The sequence below is a fragment of the Coloeus monedula genome (genome assembly GCF_965178545.1).
Source record: "Coloeus monedula genome assembly, chromosome: 2".
In the NCBI taxonomy this organism is placed as follows: Eukaryota; Metazoa; Chordata; class Aves; order Passeriformes; family Corvidae; genus Coloeus; species Coloeus monedula.
Genome location: NC_138782.1, coordinates 45,266,253 through 45,291,520, shown reverse-complemented (window position 1 = coordinate 45,291,520; position 25,268 = coordinate 45,266,253). Strand labels below are relative to the sequence as shown.

The 25,268-nt window shown below is 43.8% G+C and overlaps 3 protein-coding genes across 6 annotated transcripts; 2 read left to right on the top strand and 1 right to left on the bottom strand.

Annotated features, from left to right (window-relative positions):
• The first annotated feature begins 128 nt into the window (after positions 1 to 128).
• PDCD2 (programmed cell death 2) lies at positions 129 to 5,789 on the top strand. Of its 2 annotated transcripts, XM_082299282.1 has the most exons (6): positions 129 to 447; positions 527 to 778; positions 1,135 to 1,311; positions 2,310 to 2,425; positions 3,663 to 3,779; positions 4,310 to 5,789. In XM_082299282.1, the coding sequence occupies exons 1-6, from the start codon at positions 147 to 149 to the stop codon at positions 4,472 to 4,474; spliced, it is 1,128 nt and encodes a 375-aa protein (XP_082155408.1). In that variant the 5' UTR covers positions 129 to 146; the 3' UTR covers positions 4,475 to 5,789. The 2 variants fall into 2 exon arrangements, with proteins under 2 accessions (XP_082155408.1, XP_082155407.1); XM_082299281.1 differs by lacking the exons at positions 3,663 to 3,779; positions 4,310 to 5,789 and adding an exon at positions 3,115 to 3,647.
• A 2-nt stretch (positions 5,790 to 5,791) lies between these two features.
• Positions 5,792 to 16,324, bottom strand: TBP (TATA-box binding protein). Of its 3 annotated transcripts, XR_014227164.1 has the most exons (9): positions 16,268 to 16,324; positions 14,366 to 14,608; positions 13,356 to 13,693; positions 12,225 to 12,312; positions 10,210 to 10,301; positions 8,911 to 9,078; positions 8,518 to 8,612; positions 7,030 to 7,294; positions 5,792 to 5,979 (listed from the first exon to the last, which is right to left on the bottom strand). XR_014227164.1 is itself a non-coding variant. In XM_082299303.1 (8 exons), the coding sequence occupies exons 2-8, from the start codon at positions 14,417 to 14,419 to the stop codon at positions 7,215 to 7,217; spliced, it is 915 nt and encodes a 304-aa protein (XP_082155429.1). In that variant the 5' UTR covers positions 14,420 to 14,608; positions 16,268 to 16,324; the 3' UTR covers positions 6,014 to 7,214. The 3 variants fall into 3 exon arrangements, 2 of the variants coding, with proteins under 2 accessions (XP_082155429.1, XP_082155430.1); XM_082299303.1 differs by lacking the exon at positions 5,792 to 5,979 and having other exon boundaries at positions 6,014 to 7,294; XM_082299304.1 differs by lacking the exon at positions 5,792 to 5,979 and having other exon boundaries at positions 6,014 to 7,294; positions 16,183 to 16,301.
• A 1,978-nt stretch (positions 16,325 to 18,302) lies between these two features.
• Positions 18,303 to 25,025, top strand: PSMB1 (proteasome 20S subunit beta 1). The gene is made up of 6 exons (XM_082277140.1): positions 18,303 to 18,449; positions 19,577 to 19,684; positions 21,098 to 21,179; positions 21,619 to 21,748; positions 23,306 to 23,412; positions 24,743 to 25,025. The coding sequence occupies exons 1-6, from the start codon at positions 18,346 to 18,348 to the stop codon at positions 24,926 to 24,928; spliced, it is 717 nt and encodes a 238-aa protein (XP_082133266.1). The 5' UTR covers positions 18,303 to 18,345; the 3' UTR covers positions 24,929 to 25,025.
• The last annotated feature ends 243 nt before the right edge of the window (positions 25,026 to 25,268 follow it).

Genomic DNA, 25,268 nt, shown 5'->3' with positions numbered 1-25,268 from the left:
GTCCTCTCGCGGCTGCCGCGTTACAAAAGCCGGGGCGGGGCTGAGCCCGGAACGGGCCGGGCGGGCGGGGCCGGGCCCGGGACGCTGCCGGGCGGGGCCGGCGCAGCGCCCGGCCCTCTCGGCGCCCGGCGGCCCACGGCAGCAGCATGGCTCCCGGCGTGGAGCTGGGGTTCGCGGCGGCCGCGGCGGATCCGGGCGGTGCTTGGCGGCTGCGCAGCGCCTACTTCCCCAGCAAGGTGGGGGGGCGGCCGGCGTGGCTGGGTGAGGCCGGGCTGCCGGGCCCCGCTGCCCTGCGCTGCGGCCGCTGCCAGCAGCCCTGCGCCTTTCTGCTCCAGCTGTACGCGCCGCTGCCCGGCCGCCCCGACGCCTTCCACCGCACCCTCTTCGTGTTCGCCTGCCGCAGCCCCGCCTGCTACCGCCTGGCGGGCCCGTGCGGGCCCTTCCGCGGTGAGGCGCAGGGACGGAGGGAGGGATAGGGCGAGGGCCGCCGGCCGCCGTCCCGCTGACCGGCGCGTCTCGCCCGCAGTGTTCCGGAACCAGCTGCCGCGGCGGAACGACACGTACCCCGAGGAGCCGCCCCCCGAGGAGCCGCCCCCGGGCCCGGCCCCCGCGCCCCCACGGCAGCTGGGCAGCGGCGCCGCGCTGTGCCGCGTCTGCGGCTGCCTGGGGCCGCGCTGCTGCGGGCGCTGCCGCCGCGCCGCCTACTGCGGGCCCGAGCACCAGGCGCTGGACTGGCGGCGCGGGCACCGCCGCTCCTGCGGGCAGCGCGCTGCCGGAGGTGGGTCCGCGGCGGTCAGGGACCTCTGAAGCGGGGGGAACTCGACACGCGTGGTTAGTACTGCACCGAGCTGCCGAGCTGCAGGTTTTGAGTTCTTAAATGCTGCTGCTAGCACTGTTTGGTCTGCCTTCCACATTCCCTGGATTTACAGAGGTTCAAAACATGACCCCTGTTGCAGTTTTCCACTGTCCTTAATGTAACAGTGTTTCTTAACCACCAGGTCAGATGTAGCAGTAATGTAAATCATTCTTGCTCGTGCAATGTTTCTGCTACGTAATTTGCTGTGTAGCTTTTGGGGAGAAGGACGTGAAATACGAGATGACATTGTGAAGTGGTATCTGTTTTCTGTTTTCTAGATGACTCGGCAGATGCCATTCCAGAGCATAACGAATTCCTTTTTCCAGAATATGAAATTTTGATAGAACCTGAGGAACCAGAATTTCCTGCTGACAGCACCGATGATGAACAAGGAGCTGTAGATACATCAATGGATGCGAAACAACAAGAGAAGCTTGGAGCTGCAGGCATTGCAGGTCAGAAATAAAATGCTGCCTGTAATTCTTCCCAGTGATACCTGGTCTCACATCTTTCAAATACTGTGATTTGTAAGTGTTCGTTGTAAACTGCTGGTGAAAAAAGGCTAAATCTGTACTCATTTGTAATACAAGTTTGTTGTAGACTTATTAAGCTCTGACCCCAGGAGCTGTTGAAGCAGCTGCTGCTGCAGATAGCTCAGAGTTACAGTGTGTCCCTGTGTGCTTCCAATAGGTAAGGAACAACTCAAGTGAGAAAGGCAGGACCCTGAGCACCTGCTGCTGGATGCTGTTGGAATCAGGAGATTGTTAGATGGTCCTGGCTTGACTTAGTTCGATTTGTCTTAATTTAGGGAAAATAAAATTTCCTTGTCTGTGCCAGAAGAAAACCGGTTTGAGGTTATTTTAATTGACTTTGAATGAAGCAGTTGAAGTGCAGGCTCCTTCCTTCTGCCTCCCCCTAAATTTATGATGGGTTTGCAGCGACCACACTGGCTTTCAGCATACCCAGGGTGGAGAGTTTGTGGTGGTGCCAGGGAGGATGCTGCGTTCCTGGCAGTCCCTTGCTGTGGTTCAAAGCTGTCTCAAGAGTGCTTTGTGCCCCCAGTTGATGTGGGTGTTGGAGTGTAACAGATACACTCTTCACTGCTAAAAACTGAAGTCTGGCACATGCGCAGCACGTGGGGCCTTTTTCAAATGTCATATCCTGAAGGTTCTGTGATCTCAGTGATACCTCCTGAGAGCCATAAATTTTGGTAGATTAATTCCTTACCTTTCCAGTATTCTAGTACTGATATCTATGTTTAAAATGAAACTAAAACTAGTAATTGGGCCTGTATGTGACTGAATCTTAACATGCCATGAAAAGAAAGAAAATCTTAAGATTTATGCCAGGAATGACTTATGAAGCAAAATTAATTTACACATACTAATACTGTTTTAATTTTTTACTGTCTTGTATTAACCTGTAACTTTTACTGTTCTTTTTTCTTGCCTAGATGATGCACTTCAGTCCTTAGATGAAGAGACATTGGAAGCAATGGCAAAACATGAGACTGAAGAAGAAAAGGTCTTCCGAATGTTTAAAAAACAAGTAGCTGCTGAACCAGAGCAGGTCAGAAGATGGGGCAGCCTTAGAACTTAGCAGTTCTGGCACTGCTGCACCTGCAACATGTTTCACTGCCTTTTGTACCTAGTTAGAAATGGGGATGCTTCCTCATCCTCCACACACCCAACCAACACACCCTCATCTTCCTTACATGCTGAAGTTAATTCGTGCTGAAGTAAGAGTTTAGCACCTGCTCATCCATCTTAAACAACTTTTGGTTTGGATGAGATGGCACAATAGTGCTGAAGCCCCCACAGTGTGGGAAGGAGTCACCATCCCGCAATGTGGTTCTAACCAAAAAACATGGGGAACCACTGCACTCTTCCCCAGCCTGTGCCCCTGTTGGTTGTCCTTCTCAGCGCAACGAAACTGCAGAGAAGAGCTCTGTCATTGTCATCAGCTGCACTGGCGGGTGGTTTGGCTTTTTTTAAGGTTGAAGAAATCAGTGATGGCTTTAAATTTTCACTATTTAAAAACAGAATTTTCCCCCCATGCTGTCTTACTACTGCAAAAGGTTAAAAAGCTACATTGTCAAACAAAACCATGGTCCCTCCTTTCATTCAGAGAATACACAGGCCTAAATCCATCAAAGTGGCAAAGAAGAAATTCACTCCATCTTTTGCCTGGTAGCTGAGTGGTTAAGGTACACACCCAGAAAGTAGGAGACTTTGAGTCTGTTCCCTTCTCTGCTTTAGGTATGTTCCTCACTCTGTCTGGCCGTCTCTGTACTGACTGATCTGTCCAAGTGTCTTTTTGCTGATGCCGGATTTGGTAGTAACAGGAAAACAAAGGATATGTCTGAAAATTCCTTATGGGACACTAGGACAGTCTGCTTGTATTTAGATGCAGAACTGCAGACAGAAGGATCTGGACTGCACTCCTGTGTACAGGTCTGTGGGCTGATTTATCCAGCTGCTCTTTCTCTGTCTCAAGACCATAGCACACCCAACCTTGCATTTCCAGGTGCCTTAATTAGGGAAATACAAATCACTGCAGTTTATCCCTGGATCACTGACAAAATGCAATATGAGTACCTGCATGATTCACATAGTTAAGAAAGCTCATATAAGCAATCTGTCTTATTTAGAATACTACATTTACAAATGATATTTTGCCATGGTTATTACTTTGAGGAACTGACCTTTTTCTGCTCCATCTACAGCTTTGTCTATGTCAGTAAACACCAGTTTTATACCAAGATGAAAAGACAGTCATGTGAACTTAAACTTCTGCTGTATTTCAGATAATTAGATACTGCAGAGGAGGAGAAGGTCCACTCTGGGTATCAGGTGAAAATAAGCCTGAAGAGAAAGATATCCCAAATTGTGTATGTGGTGCCAAAAGGATATTTGAATTCCAGGTATGTAAACTCATTTAAAAATAATACAGGTAATGTATTTCAGACTCAGGATCTATTTGTGTAGGTGGTTGGCTTGTAATTTGAGCAAGAAGGTTGAAGTTGAAACAAACTATGGTAAGGGATTGTACAGAACCTTTATTTACTCCTCTAAGTGCTTTTTCACTTAATGATGCACATTGTAAATAAGTTTGGCTGGAAGTATTGAGCTGTAGAATTATGAATGCTAGAAGTGTATGTATGGCAAACATGCTTCACGTCATGCAAAAGCAAAACATAGTTACTAAGGGACTTTTAAATGGCAGGAGGCTCACAGAGCAGGCAAGGCTTTTAAGGTCAAATAAAACTTACATAGATATCCAGATTTATTTTATTTGAGCTGCGTTATACATAGTAGCTTCAGCTGGGATTTTTGGTGTAAGAGAACATAAATTCTCTTACACCAAATGCAGGGTTGTTCTTCAGGAGGAGGAGGAATGGGGAGAGGGGAGAAGTCTGTGGCCTGCCTCTAAACCTTTTGGTTTTTCTTGAAGATTATGCCACAGCTCCTGAATCACCTTCACGTTGACAGCCTTGGAGAGAGCATTGACTGGGGAACGCTGGTGGTGTACACTTGTGCTGACAACTGCGGTGGGGGAAATGAATACCTGGAAGAATTCATATGGAAACAAGACTATTCCATGGGCTGTACTTTATGAAATTGGGTCATCCAAATGGAATACTCGATTTGTTTCACTGCACCTCTGCACTATGCAAACAGGTAGTTGAACTAGTCACTGAAAACTGTGCATCTTGTAACAGTGAGAAAACTGCGGTAAACTAGACCTTGACAGCCTCTCTTGTGCTCCAGAGGAGCTTTTACTTCGACCTGGTAATGAAGCCAAATGCATTTGTTTCAGAGAGCTTCATTTCAAATCTCATTTCTGAAAGTTTATTAAATAAAAGATGAAAAACTTTTGGATTGGTGAAATTATCTTTTGTTGGTAATGGAACTTCAAAAACTTAAAAGATTGTAGTCTTGTCAGGATTTTCAATGGGCTACTCAAAAATTAACATTCATTCAAAGAAAAGCAGACCACTGTAAACTCGCTTGAGTGCTTATGTTGAAGAGCTGTACAGGAGTCAGCTAAGACAAAGCTGCACAGCATTTTGCTCTGAACTTAAATCTGCTTCCCTTTCTCAACAGGTACACTGAACCTAACTTGGGAGTTTGTTCCATGTTCTGACTGAGTGGTTATTTGAGATAAAATGCACAAAAATTAAGTATTTTATCTGACTTAAAACTATTGGCCCCATGCAGAAGTAGTTTAAACAAAGTCAACCCTACCAGAACACATTTGTCTTGTTACACACTGTCTGTAGCAGCAGATTTTCAAGCTGAATTGTACGTCTGCCATCATTGGTGAAGTTTAAAAATAAGTGTCCTCTGCAGGGATTCTTCCACTGTATGACTGCCATATAGCTGAGGCAAGAGAAAAGTGAAACCATAAATGCTGAACTTTACTGTGGTAGTTGCTCAACTACTCCTATGGCTATGGCTGTATTTGCAGAAAAGGCTTTTTTGTGTGTTTCAGTATAGAATTGACTTCAGTTACATATTCCCTTATCCTGTTCCAACCATTCCTGGTTGCTTACCTGTGACTCTGTGGAGCCCACTGTGGGGTTTTTGAAATCTTTTGGATGTTGAAAGTACTCAAATGAGCAGGCAGAGAATGCTGTACCTGTAAGTGGTTTTGTTATCACAGAACTTAATTTCTAGCAGAGTAATTTTAAGCCCTGGTGTGTGCTGTGAGACAGCAGACTGTCTTAAGTCACTGTAGTACAGCTCGACTGATTTTGCTGAAAACCATCCCATGGTTTCTTAGGGCTCCAGGCTTTCTGAAGAGTTGAAGAGTTTTGCACATAAGTTGGTAATAGTTCAAGTCCTGCAAAAGCATGGGCAGCCATACAGTTATAGTAAAGAGCTCTCAGGAACATTCATGAGCTCACAGCACAGAGTGGCGCAGCACTGAGGGCAATGCAGCATTTGAGTATCTTGAACTTATCCTGCACAGCTACATTAATAAACAGCATCTTTCTGGTAAGATGAAACAGGTTATTAAAACACCTGGAAAGATACTGGTGTAGACAGAAGACTGAAGATTAAGGTCACTCAGGATTTGCAAATGGAGCAGTATCAAAGCCAGCCAAAACTTCATTTCATCTGGAATGAAACACCAACTTAGTAATGACACCATTGTTTACATTTGGGTTAGTTTCAGATAAAAGCTGTTTGAAATAATGTGTAAGTCATAGAGAGGTTACTATTACTGGAAATTTACTGAAGAAAAAAAAAGTTTATTTTTAAAGTTCTCAGCCCGTTAGGCTTCAAGCATGGTTCAGAAGGAAGATTATGTACATACTGACTCCAGTTGGAAGGGCTTTGACATTTTACAGGAACACTAATATAGTGAGGCTGTCACAGCTGGTAAAATACAAAAGTAGTAATTTAAAGAAATTCTAGAAGCTAAACAGGGATCTTTTGCTTCAATTCAGTCAAGTGCAGCTATTTAAGACTTGCCTAGATCCCATCTGTTGAATATAAGGCAACACATACTCAAACACAAGCTTCTTTAACCAGTCATCTCTTTTGCTTTAACATATTGGAAATATTCAAGGTAGATGTTGCCAAGGATGTGACTGCTGGTATGCAAGCTGGTATGCAAGCCACTGCTAAGATTCTCTCAAAACTAAAAATCACTTACAGTAGTGAATCTGCTATTAAAAAATCGATTAAATAAAAAAAAAATTGATGTATTTCATTCTACCAGCTGGGTAATTTTAAAATTTATTAAGACAGTTCCCATAGTTGTATAAACAGGGTTTATTGTACATGTGGAGTTGAAGAAGGAAAGAGAAGAAAGGTATATATTATATATATATGTACAGTGAGCCATTTTAATTAATAAATTCATTCTATCTTGCTTAATACTGGAAGGAGGGAATGTGTCTGGCACCAAAGAAATTTAAAATTGAAAAAATTTAAAAGCTAAAGTTCTGAAAATTATAAAAACCATGGTCTTATGGAAGGAACTTAAAACATATATACATGGCAATTTAAGTGGTTTGTACACTGAGTGACACAGTTGCATTTGTCTTTAAACCAAATTACCAATTTTCTATTAATAGAACTGGCATTAAAACTATTTAAAAGCTAGAATATAAATAAAAGTTGGAGGGACTGCTCCAGGAACAGCCCAGTAAAGCAACTCACAGTAACTCAGTAGACGTATTCAAGAATACAGTTCCCCTTGAGCATCAGGGAAGTAGGCACTAACTGGGAAATAGTCCAAGTCCTGGTGTTGCAGTTGCACTGGAAGTCCATTTCTTGTTACTGCTGTGCCATACACAATACCTTGTAAAATATACCCCTGATTTCTCTGAAACATGTAGAAACTGTTACGTTGTCTTTCTGAATCCCTTTAAAATAGGATAGATGTTTTCAAATGCTTCATAGATTTCTGCTCGTACTTTAGCACCTGGAAAAAGAGAAGGGATTAAGTTTGTACCTTTCACCAAATACTTAATTTTAGCTTTTAGAATGTGTATTTGAGTGCAACACTACATAAAACCTATGTGTATCCACAAATCTCTATTTTTACAATCCTTTTTAACACATTTCATACAGAGCTTACATTACCAGCCTTCTCTGTTTAATCTGACAACTGCTAAAACTTTCCCTAGCATCTCTGTGATGATGCTATACTGCACATGGAATTTTCATATACATAATTTCCACAGGAGACCCAACAACAATGCACAGCCCTGTAGGAGGTTTGTGCAGAAAGGCCTAACTGTTTTTGAGAGTGTGAATATCAGGGTGAGGAAGGTCTGGCAATGGAGACCACTGCAGAGGACTGCATTTCCCCACACTGCAGGGACATGATCCTTCTTTTGTCTGTGGGTCTTGTGGGTTTTCTTCTCCACAGTAAGACACAGCGTGAGATGAAATGGGAGGGAGTAGGTGGAGCACCCAAGGCTGAGGAGGTCCTAGAGCTCAAGTATCTCCTCTTCTTTGGCTGCTGTATCATGACCATGGCAGCAGCCCGCAGCCAAGCTGCCAAAGAACAGCTAGCTCAATCACACATACTCAGCCTACAGAAACAAGTCTTTCAGATTTTGCCAGAAAGATCACCTGCATTCTTACAGCTTTTTTGGCACCTGAATACCTGACTAGGGCTCATGATCATTGTTCCTTTGAGCTAGCCAAATGTGCTGTTGCTTTGTGCATTCTCATCTGTTCAGGAATATAGTGCGGGTAGCTCTGTGTGCAGTGGCAGTGCTGAGCTGCAGACTGAGCTGCAGGCTGAGCTCTGGGTGCAGGACCCCCAGGCAATCGGCCTGAACTGCTGAATCTTTGCATAACAAAGCCTGGTGCTGAGCCCTCAAGAAAGGCTGGTCTGACTGTGAGTGGGGTGTGCAGGGAGTCAAGCAGGGCACCTGCTGGCTCGATGGAGCTGCCCACTGTGAACAGGCTTTGGTCCTACTGCAGCTGGTGCAGCTCTGACTGCCAGAGTGGCTGCTGGATGGCTGCACAAGGAAGTTTCCTTAACATCACCATCCACGGAATACTCTATTAACTCTCCTTTCTCAGTACTGTCATCTCTAAAAGAAAAGTACCTGGCAACTTAGGCATCCCTGTGCATTCTCTGTAATACAGTCTAAATCTCACCTCTTGGAGCAAGATACTGTCTTCACTTACCAGTTAAAACCACTTTTCCAGAAACAAAAATAAGCAGAACAATTCTTGGCTTAATCATTCTGTAGATTAAGCCAGGAAACAATTCCGGCTCATAGCTGTAAGAGAAGAGAGTGAGAGTGTTTACATGTGCTTGCAGACCTATGTTCCCATCTATCTTCTGGGCCCAGTCTAGGACTGGGCAGAGCAGATGCTGACTTCCCTGAAACTTGGAGAGGGTAGCAGGGAAGGTAATTTTGACAGGTTCACATTGGGCAACCTCAGTTACACCTGGGGCAGTGCAGAGATGGGAACAAAGATGCAGTTTTCGCTGTGGTGCAAGGGAATAGTCTAAACAGATCTCACTCTCTAAGATAGTATGCAACAAGAATGAAACATAAGCAAGCCTTTTTTTACCTGCTGAACTGCTGGTGTGTAAGTACCAATCCTTCCAGTCTGATGGGAAATTTCACATCACAGCTGCCCACCATATTCTGAATTTTAAAATCCAAAAATTTTGCAGGAAAACCCAGTTTCTGAACAACTCTTGCATACTTCCTTGCTGCCAGTCTGGATTGCTCCTCACTGAAGTGAAAAAAGGATATCCGTATTACTGCCTCAGTTAAGTATTACTTCAAGCAAACAGCATTAAACCACAAATACCTAACTGGGGGAAAAAAGTCTGTGTGGAGGGACAGGGGAGCTCACATGCATAATTTTTTACATCCAAAATTAACAACTAGCACTGGTTTCCATGCTAATTTTGGTAATAGGCTCCTGGTCACCATTAGTGTTGCATTCACTGCTTCATGAGAGACAAAACAGTAAATTATAAATCCATACATTTTATACTTTTAAAATATTGACCAGAGTCCCTCTAATGGGACATTAAGACTGTTACTTAAGTTTTCACTGTAGAAAACCTTTAACTACAACTGCTAGAAAATACGTATTTCTATAAAAATCTGTCAACTGCCAAAATCTTCTGCTTGATTCAGCCCACACATTCAAACATGGGTTTAACACAACTGCACAGCCTTACATACTGTTGCAGAATTCAGTTTGCTTCAGGTTTGTAAACAGCTGAGGATCTGTTTGCTCCTGATGCAGACTAAGACAACTGGAATTTCAAGTGCCACCAGGCAGAGAAAGTGTTTCCCTGTACAGATCTAGTCATTCATCCTGCTCATTAGTATATTCCTTCTGGATTCCTAGCAGACTTCTTCAGAGCAGAGTTCTCTCCTGCCCATGAGAGTTAAACTCATGTCTAGTTTTCAATTCTTGTGCTTCAAAGGTCATGTTAAGAACAGATAAGACTACAGGAACCAGAGATTTGGAGCTCTTGTCCTGTGATGAATGAATCCTTCTGTCACCATCCTTACACTTCAAGCAGTTCCAATGCATAGCTGCTGAATTTTTTAAATTACTAGAAAAAGCAGATAACTGCAAAGCCAAAAATTTGAATATAGTGACCTCTGCAAACCAGTTTATCAGACTGAATGAAAGCACTTCAGAAATAGAACTACCATTTCCCCATAAGTTAGGAAGTCTCTTCAATCATAAACAGGCATTTTCTGTAGAAATGTGTATAATTTGAAGTAACTGTGAAGCAAGATTATCTGTACCTGTACAACTTTGATGTGTATATATAAACAAGCATCATGGTACACAAGAAAAGACAGCCTGAATTAGTTTGCTTGTAATGCCTAAACATACCTTTTTGCTCCTGTGCACACCATTTTTCCAGAGCTGAATATCAGTGCAGTAGTACGTGGTTCTCTTATTCTCATAATAACAGCAGCAAAACGCTGAAGTGTAAGCATTGAGACTGTTAGTGACACACTGCTGTCATCATTACATTAAAAACAAATCTGCATAATCTAAGTAGCAAGTTACATTGTAGTGCAAGGAAAACTACGGTCAAACATACTTACAGATCCCTCAAAGTTTACTTGAAATGCTTAAACCATAAGTACCTTCAACCACACACACTGAGAGGCAGAGCCAGGCAGGAAGGATATTTACTGTTGCATTCCTATTCATCTCTCATTACTATATATGCAACATACAAATAATGCTAGCATTTGCATCAGAGCAATAGAAACAATTTTAAAAATAAATTTTTAAAAATTCCTCCATATGTGTTGAAATCTTATCTCTTCTAAGTAGGATGGAAAACTATCCAAAAAAATTGGGACAGTGTTACAATACCAGCAAACAGAACAGCTGGAGATCAAAGTCCTGTGTAAACAGAAGTCACCTCAGCTACCACAGTAGGACACAGCAGCCCAATTAGCTCTACCTTTTTATTCTAAGTAAGCATTTCCAAATATTCTTAAATTCCTTGAAGCAAGAGATACTGGAAACTGATGTAGGCATACACACACAAACCCCTGTTTGTTATATTTAACTTGGAACAGCTCATAATGCAGTCCCATGAATTGTTCTGCTGACATAACCAAGGCGGTAGCGTGGGTTACCCAACAGCACGTTTGTCAAAATATGACTTAAATAATACAGCCAAGCAACATCTTTCTTTGATAGATGAATGTACTGACTAAGGAGTGTCAGGAGTGTGTTACATAACCCTTCTTTCCCTCTGCCATGGAAAACAGTGTTTCATATTGATTATTCTAGCCTACAAGTTTTACACAGCCACCTACCCCCCTACCCTGGGAGTTACCAAGGCATGCTCAAATTTTTGCTGCGCTAATATCTTACTCACAATTATGTAACAACATCACTGGTATAAGCTTACAGTAACAGTCATTTATCATATATGCCTGCATGCGTGCTTTAACCTTTGAGAGCAGAGTTCAGGTCAACTGCAGCAAAATACTAAATGCTAAAACAAAGAAAACACACACACCCCAGGAAAACTGAAGCCTTCCCAAGACAAGCCAATTCAACTACACAACATCTAAACTTTTATTAGTGTCCAGCTACTGTTGTTGGAAAAGATAACATTTTCAAGAGGAGTCACCCAAAAGAAACATGAAGCAACATAATTTTCTTGATTTAATGCTCCAGGTCCTTTGCTGTTGTTCAGGTGTCCCAAGCTAAAAAGAAGCCACTTATTTAGAACCCCACTACTATTTAGAAGCAGCAGGCAACTTTGAAGTCAATAAAAATCAATTTAACTTTGCTGTTCCACCAAACTTAAGCTATCAGAAGCAATGAGATGGCAGAAGTACTGGGGGAGAACATGAGAGAACAGAGGGGAAGCAAGACTGAAAAATAAGCAAATGCCCTGCGACCATAAGAATTCCAGAGGAGCAGCTAGGTGGAGGAAACCACAGCTCTGGCAGGAGCCCAGGACTTGAATCCTTCTTTCCTTTCTCCTTGTTGGGAGATAGGGAACAAGATTTCATAATCAAACATTTCACAGTAACATGCAAAAAGAGCTCTCTGAGCACTACCAACAAATATACCTATATGAACAGCAGCAGAGGCCAGCTCTACCCCAAAAAGCTTGGCCAGTCTATTACACTGTTGGTTAGGTTTTTTCTAAATCTAACAACTTACAACCTGGTGCACATCACAGCTACCTCAGCATAAAAATGCTTTTTATTAATTTGAACATTCCAAATTTATTAAAATTTCCCTTTTAACTACACTATAAAACTGCATATATAGCAGGTAGGTTTTTAAGTCTATTGCAGCAGCCTGCAGCCACAACCTGTGCCTTTGATATATCTGTTATAAAATGAACTCTAATACATTTCTCTTACCTTGGGATTATATTCAGCATTTCGGGCACGAAGTGCAATAGTTTTTAGGTCAAGTTTGCAACCAAGATTCACTGTGGACACAATATTCCTAAAGACAGATCAGAGAAATATATTAAAAAGACAGGAAGGAATTCATGTGTCTTCCTCATTTTTAACCACACCTGATCAATTTTATTTTTTTTATCATTTTGTTTCTCCAAGTGAGTTTGAATGGCATCTTTCCTACTAACAGGAGCACTGAGCAGTGTTTCGGCTCAGGAACCTCCTTTTGTAGGGCAGAAGCTCCTAAGGCATAATTGCTGATTCCTCCTTATCTGTCAGCTATTATGAAAGGTGTCCCATGAGAAGAATCTCTATTTCAGTTTGGCAAGAAAAATTATTGGTGCTGAGAGCCCTCACCATAATCAGGGAAGCTGCTGGAAAAAATGAGGTATTACCATCTGAAATTTTCCTTGCTATGCCCTTCAAGGAGGAAGGTGCAGAACTAAGTGGGAATGACCCAGGAGGTAAACCCATTGCCAGGAGATGGGATAGCGAGTCTCCAGAAAGTTTAAAAGAAGATCCTAGATAAAAAATTTTGTTTTCTGGGAAAACCCTGAAATGTAAAGGTCGTCAGTGAGGGAAAAAAAATGAAAAATATGAGAAAACTACTCTTTCAATTCATGTTACCAACCATTTCCCTTTGTCCCTTCCATAAATTTCTGAAATAGTCTCTTTAAAGCTGAAGTTCACTGAAAATATTTCCATACCTAAACTTAGAACTAGTTCTAGGGCTTTTTCCCTTCTCAGTGTTAGCCATGCGTTGGAAAAGAGAACATCATGAACTCCTAAAGTGCAAGGACTTAAAAGTCAGGATGGTGTTAAATGAAGACATATATAACCCTCCACTGGTATGCTTCAAAGATGTACCATTGACAAATCACTAAGAAACTGTTTATATTACTACATGGTTTAGTAATGAAGCTAAGCTAAAATTAAAAGCAAAAATCACTCATATTGCTACAGGAGACTCGTAAATTCTCAGGACCTCCCTTCCCACCAAAATGTAGTACCTAATTCCTGATGTGACTTTGGTCCTAAGTCTTAAAAGGGCTGAAAAAGGACATGATGCACAAGCATAGGGGCACTCACTGTAGTTGTGGCACTATGCCAGAGCTCTCTGATGCCGGTGTTGCAGGAGTTATTGGAGTCATTGGAGTCATTGGAGAGGGGTACAGAGGTGTGGTTCCTGGTAAAGGGGCTGTGGTAAGAGTCTGTGAATGGAAGAGCTGGGGGGTTTGACCAGACGTTCCCTGTGTCGCTTGCTGTGACGTGGATTGCTGTGCTGCTTGCTGCTGCTGCTGCTGCTGCTGCCGCTGCTGTTCCTCCAATATGGACAGACTGTTGGTGCTCTGGACAGGCTGCGGTGTCAGTCCTGTGCCATATGGCATCATCGGGCTAAAAATTGGAATTCCTGGAGTCATTGCACCCTACAGAAGAAAACGTGACACAGAAACCACAGTTCATGTTGACTCCATTTTGTTTTCAAGAGACAAAGTTTTCAGGAGGAGTCTAAAAATAAATCTATGTTAGCTGAGTTGCTCATATCAAACCTGAAGCATATAGCAGTACATCATTAAAAACACAAAATCCTTGAAAATGCAGCTGTTCTATCGAATAAAATACTACCCCATAGGAACCTAGGGACATGACACGCTTCTCACACTACCTTGCAAGCATGTCTCAATGTTGACCCACAACTGAACTTGAAATTGTTTGAACACCAACTGTGCTCACTGTACCCAGTGCATTCATAGCCAGCAACAATCCATTATGTACATAGTTTAAGGAGCAACCACCAAAATTAAATTAATGCTTCCAATTTGTCAGTCACATTTCAACTTAGAGCAACCCCATTAAGAAATCCCACATATATTCTTACACTCTATGTGTAAGAAACTGCATGTTTCTCATACTTCTGGATATAGACATCAATGGTCTTAAAATTCTGCTTCATACTATTAATACTATAGTATTATTCTATACCTAGCAGAATTTTTCAGATCTGCAAACAAAAAACAGGAAGCTACATGCAAGAAACAGAAAATGCTTTCATTAAAGAAATTCAGATCATAGTTGCATCTTAAATAATTTGTTTTTACCTGAGGGGAGGCTAAGCCTTGAGCGTAGGGTGGCAAACTGTTGTTCTGATCCATGATTCCAGTTATTTCTTTGGTGAGGCCAGAAGTACTTCCTTCAACTAATTTAAATAAACTTTTGAATCCTAGAGGGTTTTTAACTGTTTAAAACATTCCAGCAAAGTAGCTTTTAAAGCCAAGCTGAAAGTGTTAGGAAAACATCAGCTCCAGAGAAATACGGTATGAGTCTAAAACACTAACCAAAGCCTGGAAAGAAAAAAAGTAATATCTTGAGAATAATATCTAAACACAAACCCAAAAGTAAACCTATCAGCTGCTGACTCAGATAAGAGACACCCACGTACAAAAACATGCAAGAACATTCACGCGTATGCACACACACATGCACAATCCATAAAAATAACCTTTTTCAGGCATGCTCCATAGAAACTTTGCAGCATGATTCTGCTGGAGTCCCTGGCAGGTTACCTGACTCACATCGGCAGGCCTCTGTCTAACCAAACTATCCTGCACAAACAGCTCAAGCTGTTAATGCTCATTCTACTGCGAGCTTTGCTTTACCTGGAAAAGCACTGATTTTTTTAGAATTTAATTCCCCCGACTACTAACTGACAAGCTTAGTGACACATTATTTGTAAGTCTCTTCCTAGCTATTTTAAGGCTTGGCCTTTCAAAAAAAAATTATTTTTTTTCTATGAGAAAAGCATGGCTGGTCAAATCAGAGCTAGGAAAACCTCTTCCATCCAATTCCATAAAATAAAGCACTAACAGATTTCAAACTGCAATGACATGCATTTCACGAGAAAAAAAGAAATATGTGAAAACCAATTTCCAGTATACAAGTGAAATGTACAATGATTTTCTTTTGTTTTAACTGTATTTCTATTGCCGTGTTATGGAAATAAACAACAAGTGGAGAATTTAAATGTTATGATGCCAATGATATAAAATATTTTCCCATTAATTTGTAAGTTCCTTAACTATTGCTGAGAAATATTCAAGGTCATTATCAAGCCAGAGGTAGGCCACCTCAAAAGCTGAAGACAGCCTATTCAGCCTCTCTTTTTTTTAAGATGTGAGAGCTGAGAATTACATTGATATTTACACTGCAGCTAAAAAGGCCTGCTTTTTTCCACCCATGACCATAAGATATTATCATCTTTACCCCTACGAAAGGTATCAAGCAGGGCACCCAGGTTTTACAACGGGGGTACATTAGAAGCCTAAACATTATCCTGGAAGAAAAAAAATCAACTCCTCGACAGCCGAGCTGTTTAATAAGAAGGCTGGATACCAGGCATGCCAAAACCTGCAGCCAGGGCACCGTCTACGCAGAGGTCCCTCCCGTAACCACTCAACGCGGCTTGCTCGGATTTCCACTACAAACGTCGGGCGACGTTTTCATCGAGGGAACAGAGTCCAGAAGCAGGAGACAGCCCGGAGGAGGCACCGACCCACCCCCGAGGCCCCTTGCGGGCTCTCCACCAGCCACACAGCAGCGCTCGGCGTGCGGCCACAGCCTGCCCGCACGCCCCAGCCCTCCGCGCTCCCCATCCAACACCGACCCCAGGCCCGCGCAGCCCCCGCCCCGCTCCCGCCCGCCCTCGCAGGGTCCCGCCGCTGCCCGCGCCCATCCCGCGGCCGGCGCCACGGCCGCCGCTCGCCCCCGAGCCGCGGCGAGGGAGAGAAAGGCGGCCGTCGCCTCCCCGCCGCGGGAGTCCCTCCCCGCTCCCCCCGCCGCGGCTCAGGCCGCCCCGGAGGTGCGGAGCCAGCCCGGCCCGCGCACCGTCCCCGCCCTCCAGGCCCGGCCTGCCCCGCACCATCGCGGCCCCAGCGGCAGCCGGCGGCCCGTCCGCGGGCAGCGGGGCGAGCGGCGGCCGCGGGGCAGCGGCGGGCGCTCGGTACCTGGCGCTCGCTCCGCTCCCGCCGCGCTCAGCGCCCGCCGGAGCCCGGCCGCGCCCCGCCCCCGCGCCACCGGCGCGCCCGGCGCGTCACTTCCCGCCGCCAGCGGGACAAGAGCCTTCGCAGGGAAGAGCCTTCAGAAATTAGACAAGGACAAGTGCAGGGTCCTGCACCTGGAGAGGAGTAACCGTATGCAGCAGGACAGGCGGGGGGCCAACCTGCTAGGAAGCAGCTCTGCGGTGAAGGACCTGGGGGTCCTGGTGGACAACAGGCTGTCCGTGAGCCGGCAGTGCCCTTGTGGCCAAGAAGGCCAATGGTGCCCTGGGATGCATTAGGAAGAGCATTGCCAGCAGCCCTGGTGAGGCCACATCTGCAGTGCTGTGTCCTGTTATGGGCTCCTCAGGACAGGAGAGACATGGAGCTCCTGGAGCAAATCCAGCAGAGGGCTATAGAGATGATTAAGGGACTGGAGCATCTCTCTTATGAGCAAAGGCTGAAGGGCTTGGGCCTGTTCAGCCTTGAGAAGAGATGACTGAGAGGGGACCCCATTAATGTGTATAAATATCTAAAGGGTGGATGTGAAGAGGATTCAGCCGGGTTCTTGTTGGTGGTGCCAAGCAATAGGACTAGAGGCAGTGGGTAGATACTGATGCACAGGAAGTTCCACCAGAATATGAGGAAGAACTTCACTGTGCAGGTGATTGAGCACTGGAATAGATTGTCCGGAGAGGTTGTGGAGTCTCCCTCACTGGAGATGTTCAAGAACCATCTGGACACAATCCCGTGCCAGGTGCTCTGGGATTACCCTGCTCGAGCAGAAAGGTTGCACCAGATCACCCCCTGTGGTCCCTTCCAGCCTGATGGATCCTGTGAATCTGTGGGGGTCCCTGGCAGTGCAGCAGGCCCTCACAGAGGCTGTGGTTCCTCACGTTGGAGCTGTACAGAGTTCCACACTGCGGTGCATGCCACCTTCGGGTCTCGCTGCTGTGTGTGCACACGGAGACTGCAGCCACCACAGTTTTGCTTCCCAAGTACAGCAACACACTTCTCCCCAGGAGCACCACATGTGTTCCCTGCATCTCACTGTCCCCCCTCCATCCTTCTCCCCTAGCACCTCTTTGAACTTCTATCCCAGCCCTTCCTGCTTGTTTCCACTTGTGCCATGGTGCCTGGCACTACGCCCCATGGTGAGACCCCATCTGGAGTACTATGTCCAGCTCTGGGGTCCTCAGCACAAGAAAGACCTGGACCTGTTGGAGCAAGTCCAGAGGAGGGCCATCAAGATGCTTAGAAGGATGAAGCATCTCTTCTGTGAGGAAAGGCTGAGATAATTTTGATTATTCAGCCTGGATAAGAGAAGGCTTCAGGGTGACCTACTAGAAAGGGGGAGAGGGACTTTCCACGAAAGCATGCAGTGACAGGGCAAGGGGGAATGGCTTCAAACTGAAAGAGAGACGATTTAGATTAGATATTATGAGGAAGTTCTTTGCTCTGAGGGTGGTGGGGCACTGGCACAAGCTCCCCAGGGAAGTTGTGGATACCCATCCCCGGAAGTGTTCAAGGCCAGGCCGGATGGAGCTCTGAGCAACTTGGTCTGGTGAAAGGTGTCCCTGACCGTGACAGGGGGTTTGGGACTAGATGATCTTTAAGGTCCCTTACAACTCCAACCATCCCATGATTCTATGATTCCCGACCCTTGCTCTTCACAGCAGTTCCAAAGGCGCTCTCTCCTAAAGAGCAGGAGCCACCCTGCTGCCCACCCGCCCAAACATGAGGGGTGTTTGATGGCCTCACCACGGCCACTGATCAGCCTGTGTGTTTCCACGAGAGGGCACGCAGGTGGCAGCGCTTGGCAGCGCTTGGACAAGAGGCGGTGCCGACGCTGCCTGAGGGCCCAGGCACACACCTCGCCCGCCGGCGGGCTCCGCTCCAGAGCGGTCCCGCCGCCCTCCGGCCAGGGCAAGGCGCTCGCCGCCCGGCAGAGCAGCCGAGAGGAGGCGGTGCTGCCTTCCCCGAGCGGCTCCGCTTCCGCCTCCGGTGCCGCCATTTCGTCGTGAGACAGCAGCGATCGGGCCGCCGCGATGCTGTCCACCGCGGGACACGGGCCCTCCCGGCCCGGGACGGGCTACGAGCTGGAGGCGCCCGTGCAGCACTATCGCTTCTCGCCATACACCTTCAACGGAGGGTGAGGGGCCGGGGCGGGGAGCGGGCGGGACGGGACACCCTCGGCCCGGGACAGGGGGCCCAGGGGAGTGCGGCTCCAGGTTGGGCCTGCCTCGCCTTGCTCCTGCCTCCCCCCGGTGCTCAGTGCGGGTTTATCTCCCCCCACAGTCTCCTCTTTGTAGAGAGAGCGGCAGCACAAGGAGGAGCTGGGCTCGGGCTTGCCTTGAGTCCTTGCAGCCTTTCAGGGTGTTCTTGCTTGTCCGTGTGGCTTCTGGGACGCTCGGGCTCCCTAAACTTTGACTGGTCTTAAAGTACGTATCTTTTGTCTCCCGCAGAGTCGTTTCTTTATAGTGTCTTAGGAAACCCAGGTAATGGTCCTGTTACAGACTCACAGAATAGTTAGGGTTGGAAGGGACCTCTGCAGATCATCCAGTCCAACCCCCCTGCCAAGGCGGGGTCACCTCGAGCAGGTGACGCCAGAACGCGTCCAGGTGGGTTTGAATGTCTCTGGACAGGCAGACTCCATGGCTTCCCTGGGCAGCCTGTTCCAGTGCTCTGCCACTCTCAATGTAGAGAAGTTCTTCCTCATGTTGAGGTGGAACTGCTTGTGTTTTAGTTTATGGCCACTGCTCCTTGTCCTGTTGCTAGTAAATTTGTAACTGGGTTGAACGCTACCTTGCTGTAACTTTTAAAGTCAGGTGGTGTTTTACACACCTGAATTGGTGACATGATCTGGCCAGGCAGATTTTTTTTGTCTTATGATGACTACTGTTTTTTAAAAGGCATCTCTTTGTAACTTAATGGTGATCACAAAACTAGTTGTTAGGAAGTAATAACACCAGATTTAAAAAGCGGTGTTTATGTAAGTGTAATGTCTGGTTCTTGTCTGGTGTAGAGTCTCTGTTTTACCAAGTTTCCATACAGTTTAAATCAAAGTAGAGGGCCACGTGCATATATTTTCTTCAGTGTGTCTAGCGTCTTCTTCCTTTGGTGTTGAGTAGGGATGTGCATAGTGGGAAAAATAGCAAGGAACATAAGATGCTTGACAAAACGTGAGTCTGGTTATAGAATTACTATCTAGTTTGTTTCTGTGTTGCCTGAGAAGATACTTGTGCTGAAGGTCATGATTTATCAATTCTCTTTTTTAAGGACTGTGCTGGCCATTGCTGGAGAAGACTTCTGTATTGTTGCCTCTGACACGCGTCTGAGTGAAGGCTATTCAATTCACTGCCGGGACAGTCCAAAATGCTACAAGCTGTAAGTCCAGATCTGCAAGGATTGAAAAAGATGGAAAATCTTTTGTATTGCTGACCATGTCACCTGCATCCTGCTTTAAGCAGAATTCTTAGAAGAAAAAGCACAGTAACAAAGTAGATTTTGGGGTCATGGTGACCCTTGCTGTAATGCAAGATGTGATGTGATATTGTAAATATAGCCAGATTTCTTGTTTCATGCTCTTGAAGTTAACTGAGAACGGAACTTTTTTTGTACAATACAAACCTTAATGTGGGTTTTTTTGGCTGGATAATCAGAAGAATTTTTAACTTAACTGTAGCAAAATTTAATCCTATGATAACTCACTCTGCTTCATCAGAAGACCTGGTGATGGTACGCAAGTGTGCCCACTGCTGCCAGTTGTAGTGTGTCTCTCTAGTTAACTACCTGGCACTTTGCAGAGGTAAACCTATCAGTTGTTCCATTTTTGAACTTTCTATGCTCATTTTATGCTTAGTTTGACTCACCTGGGTAGCATCTCCTTGGTGTACAACTACATATTATTTATGTTTCTTTTACTGCAGCAGGTGCGTGCCTTGTAGGCTGTCATCAACTGTGTAAACATTTTTTGTCTTGTGCGTTATTATTTCTTTTTCTAATTGATGACATGAGATCAAAATAACTTAGGTTTCTCCTGGCTAACTTGTTACTCTCTGACTCTCTGATACTGCCCAAGTGTACTCTGGTACAGTATACATACTGCATATGATGGCTTTGTGTAATTCTAGTGACAGGCTGAGGGGAGATTCTGTTTAAAGATGTTTTCTGAATGACTGCTTTGGGTTGGTCTGTGGGTGTTTATGTTTCTAGACTCTTCTATTTCCTAGAATTAAAATTCCAAGTGTGTGTTCCTGTGGTTAGTGTTTATAAAACATTTGAAAACTGAGCAGAGGGCTAAGCTTCTCTGATGCATCTGCAGCCAGATCACTTCTGTTGTGCTGACACAGAAAGCCACCAACACTGTAAATGTCATGTAACCATCCTACAAGCTTAATGCAGCCCTCTGGTCCAATTGAGTAAAAATTGGACTGAGTGATAGGATCTGTGGCTCCTCAGTATAAAATGGATCTTCTAGCAAGATTGAATTGCTACAGCTGTAGTCAGGGGTGCATGAAGAAATGGAGAATTTCTTTTTGTCAGTCTTACTGACAGTTGAAGAAGGAAGTGGGTTGAAGAAAGACGTCTGCGTGGTCCTGTGTTTAATGAGTCCTCTGTAAGATGTAGGTTGCAGGTGTCTTTCATACACCACAGATCTGTTAGTACATTTTAGACAACTTTTTGGCAGCATTACAAAAACTGAAAATACATTTGGTGTTTTCATAATAACCTGCTGTGTAAGAAATTGATGTTGTTCATGCTAAGTCTAAAATTGCAACAAAATTTTACGTTTTTCAGAACAGAACAAACGGTCATTGGATGCACTGGTTTCCATGGGGACTGCCTTACCCTTACTAAAATTATTGAAGCCAGATTAAAGGTAACTACCTATCCTATTTTATTTAGAAACTTAGATTCCTAATATTACACTTGAGACTGATAATAAGGTAAATTTTAAACATAACTTCTGCTGGTTTTTTTCAAGTGTTTGTATTATAACTGTTTTGCTAGTGAAAGATCTGGCAGGGAAAATTGGTGCTGTGTTCTTACTAAGTGTGACACCACAAATTTATGGAATGGAAAAGCTGGAGAAGATATTGTTAATGAGGCAACACCTATTAATTGCAAAACTTTGAAGATGTGTTAATCTCTGGCTTCTAAAAAGACTATACCATTTAGACCAAGGTTTTCACTGATGGTGCTGGTTAATTTTGCTTAGCATCAGATTCTTCTGTAGTGAGGTTACAGAAAATGTAATTCTGATTGAATGTCAGCTTTAGTGTTTGACTTTGTTCTTGGATGTGCTCTACCACTGGCAGATGTACAGGCATTCCAACAACAAGACCATGACTACTGGGGCTATTGCAGCAATGCTGTCTACGATCCTGTATTCTCGACGTTTCTTTCCCTACTATGTTTACAACATAATTGGTGGACTTGATGAAGAAGGTAAGACTTTAAACAGAAAAACAACAAAAAAAGAGAGGCTGAATTTCTGTGGATGGATAGCTATTGCTTTACATCTCAGTTGTAGTGATTGAATAACAAAGTTTGTGTTCTTATTCCTAACACCTGCCTTTAGGCATTATGGTACTTATACAGATTAAATACATATTATGTATCTGGCTTGTTTCCTAGTTTTTGTAACTCACTTGATCTTTCATCTCTAAAGGTCTGAAAGTATAAATACTACATTATAATTATTTGATTACAAATAAAATTTCTGAGGTGAAATAATTTGTACTTTAGACTGGAAAATTTTACAACTGTTTTGCTGGATTTCTTAATTGCATCTTTAAAGTAGATGTCACCAGTAAAATTGTATATGTTTTACTCAGACCTGTGAGTGTGGTAAAGGCTATTAAATACAAAGACTTACTCCAGAGACGGGTTTCCACAAAGTTATTTTTAAATATTAACTGACCTCTAATGAAAATCATGACTTCTACACCGAAGCTGTAGTTTAATATACAGCCCTTCCTGGACTTACTGGGCTCCTGTCCAGAGATTTGGTTGAGTTGCTGAAATACTGTGTTCTCTGGCTTTGAGAAGGAGCTCAGAGGTGGTCTTGTCTGGATTATTTTAGCCATTGCCTGCAGTTTGTTTTTACCATTAAGTTACACTGCTTTCCCAGTCTTGCTAAGACATGTCTGTGATTTGTGGGATCTGGCAGGGGATGAGTCTGCCCTGGATAATGGTAAATCTCAGATTATAAGGGGGTGTAGCAGCTGATCAGAATCAGAGCGCAGGTTTGCTTGCATGGACTAAATTTGGGTCCAACAAGATTGATTTTTGATTTGGCTGGCTTTCTCAGGGCTGTTCAGCTCCTGTGCTCTGCTGGCAAGGGCACTGGCCAGTTAATTGAATCGGGTGCAGCCTGTCTGAGCAGAAAGGTTGGGCTTGGCCACCTCCTGCATTCTGACTGGCATGTCCTCATCAAACCCCGATGCTTCAGAGCTACAGTGCTTCTGTATGTCTGATGTTGGTGCAAGCCAGTAAACTTTGCACAGCCTGGCCTGGCTTCAGAGGGAAGTGTGCAACAGACCAGAGCATCATCCCTGGTTCTGGGAGTGCGATGCAGAGGCATCCAAGCATGCTTTCTGGAGGTAATTCAAGAAATGTATAGTTCAAGAATGATGTCTGAGCTGCCTGTCTGTGTTAGCCATGGAACCTCTGGGGCTCTTTGTGCAGCACTACACTCTAGCACATTTTTCTGCTTTGATTATTCTGCATCAGCACTTTTTCTGTGGTAAGTACTGTAGGAAACATCTGTTGGACCGTGGTTGTGGCTTAAATAGAGAAGATAACCTTGGCCACAGCCATAGTGAGTTTGCTGTACAAAGCATCATCTGAACATACTCAGTGTTGTTTGGTAAAGGTTTACTGGGATCTGCAATGTTCCAGACACTGCTTATCCAGAGAGCTGGTTTTGTTAAAAATGCTTATCAGTATTGAGTATCTTTCTGAATTGTGATTACATACTACTTTTTTTTTTTTTTTTTTCAGGGAAGGGAGCAGTTTATAGCTTTGATCCAGTGGGCTCCTACGAGAGAGATTCTTACAAAGCAGGTGGATCAGCAAGTGCCATGCTGCAGCCTCTGCTGGATAACCAGGTAAAACAGCTTGTTGGGTTTTGTTTTGGTTGTTTTTTTCCTTATCTCAGTAAACATTTGCGACATTCAGATTAATGTAGCTTAACTTCTGGGGAATACTACTTTTGAGAGAAGTTTTAAATCTGTTACAGGTAGGATTTGTTAATCTGTGCATTTATAAATTATGTGACTTTACTTTCTCAGGAGAAATGAAAGTTTTGCTTTGGGATCTCTTCAGGTTTTTAATACGTTATTAATAGTGCAGTGCTTGTTCAAAAGACAGAAATGTTTTAATTGGGGAGTTTCTCATAGAAGTTGTTTGGAGGTTTTTTTCCTGGGTTTTGGGAGTCTTTTCTTGGCCAATAACATAAATATGCCTGTTACTTAGCATGAATTAATACCAAATTAAGAACACAGAATTAATACATACATTTTATCATTTAACATACTCTTGGTTAAGTCTTCAGTTTTATACAACTCAGATACCATTTTCCACTAAGAATGTTCTTACATAAAACTGCTGGAAACTTATTCAGCTAAATCTGTCTAAAATACTTGAATATTTTCATATTTAGTTGAAGCTGTTAATGATTGAATGGGAGAGATACCAAAACATGTTTTCTCGTTTTAATTTTTTGACACTGGTGTTGGTATTTAGTCACTTGAGCCTGATGTCAACACAACTTTGTGCTTACAGAAGTGGTGAGCATTCTTGACTCTTACTTGAGAAAGGAATAGAATCTTTCCTTTTTTTTTAAACTTTATTAACTGAAGGAAATACCTTCTGCAAAAACCAAGTTGTCATAAGCAATTTTTTATTGCTTATGGGTTTCAGGCAAAACATGTGATTCTTCTCCTTTACCTGTTCTGATGCTTAAGTTGGCACTTATATTTATGAGCTAACTTACACTATTTAGTAGGACCAGATGTGCTCCAATATAGACTTAGTTTTGAAGTCTAAGTATCTTAAGGAATATTTGCTTTTAAGAAATGTTCCTAACTGGAGCTGGCCAGAGAAAAAAAGCTCATGTGCAGTTCTGATACTGCCAACCCAGTGAGAAGTTTGTGAGGAATTAGATCAGATCCAAATGTTCATTGTGATCTTGTATATGCTGAATGAGCAGGAGGAGCTTTGCTGGCTGTGCATTGGATGTGCTTCTAGTTAATTTTCTAAGAGTACTGGTATTGGCAAAGCTCTCAACTATAAACTGTGTGGAGAAATGCGTTTTCAGCTTTTGTTTTTTTAAAATAGACAAGCCATTTTTAGTAATTCACCTAAATCTGTTCATTCTACTGGAGAGACTGAAACAGTTTTCATAGATGGATAAAATGCATTTTCATCTTTTCTTAGATTGGCTTCAAGAACATGCAAAATGTGGAACATGTACCTCTGACCCTGGAAAAGGCTTTGCAGCTAGTTAAGGATGTCTTCATTTCTGCTGCTGAGAGAGATGTGTACACTGGGGATGCACTTAAGATTTGCATTGTCACAAAAGATGGAATTAAAGAGCAAACTATCCAGTTACGAAAAGACTAATTCAGTTCCTGTGTAAGCAAGTAATGTATGATGTACGATTTACCTGTGCTATGAAGACATTTGTCTCATTAAACTTTTTTCAAGAACTACTCAACTACTCTGATGCTGAGTATTTTGTCTTTGTTAGAAGTAGTAGTATTTTTTAGAAACCAGAGCAGTTCATGGTAAGGAAGCAGCTAAAAGTTACAATTCAGTTTCCTTATTCTCATCTTAATCTATTGATCAGTCTAATTCTAATGCAAGTTTAATCCCCTTCTCACAGTTCCTTATGCTGCAATATGAGGGAGTTTAAGCTTAGTAAAATTTAGGTTCACAGACTATTTTGATAATTCTTTCAGTT

Excerpts from the sequence above, each read along its gene's own strand:
- PDCD2 (XM_082299281.1), top strand. The coding sequence starts at position 147 with ATGGCTCCCGGCGTGGAGCTGGGGTTCGCGGCGGCCGCGGCGGATCCG. Across the intron at positions 779-1,134 it reads CGGGCAGCGCGCTGCCGGAG|ATGACTCGGCAGATGCCATT; the intron begins GTGGGTCCGCGG and ends TCTGTTTTCTAG. Across the intron at positions 1,312-2,309 it reads TGGAGCTGCAGGCATTGCAG|ATGATGCACTTCAGTCCTTA; the intron begins GTCAGAAATAAA and ends TTTCTTGCCTAG.
- TBP (XM_082299303.1), bottom strand. The coding sequence starts at position 14,419 with ATGGATCAGAACAACAGTTTGCCACCCTACGCTCAAGGCTTAGCCTCC. Across the intron at positions 13,694-14,365 it reads AAGGCTTAGCCTCCCCTCAG|GGTGCAATGACTCCAGGAAT; the intron begins GTAAAAACAAAT and ends TTTCTTCTGTAG. Across the intron at positions 7,295-8,517 it reads TGGAAAAGTGGTTTTAACTG|GTGCTAAAGTACGAGCAGAA; the intron begins GTAAGTGAAGAC and ends CTCTTTTTCCAG.
- PSMB1 (XM_082277140.1), top strand. The coding sequence starts at position 18,346 with ATGCTGTCCACCGCGGGACACGGGCCCTCCCGGCCCGGGACGGGCTAC. Across the intron at positions 18,450-19,576 it reads CCATACACCTTCAACGGAGG|GACTGTGCTGGCCATTGCTG; the intron begins GTGAGGGGCCGG and ends CTCTTTTTTAAG. Across the intron at positions 19,685-21,097 it reads AGTCCAAAATGCTACAAGCT|AACAGAACAAACGGTCATTG; the intron begins GTAAGTCCAGAT and ends TACGTTTTTCAG.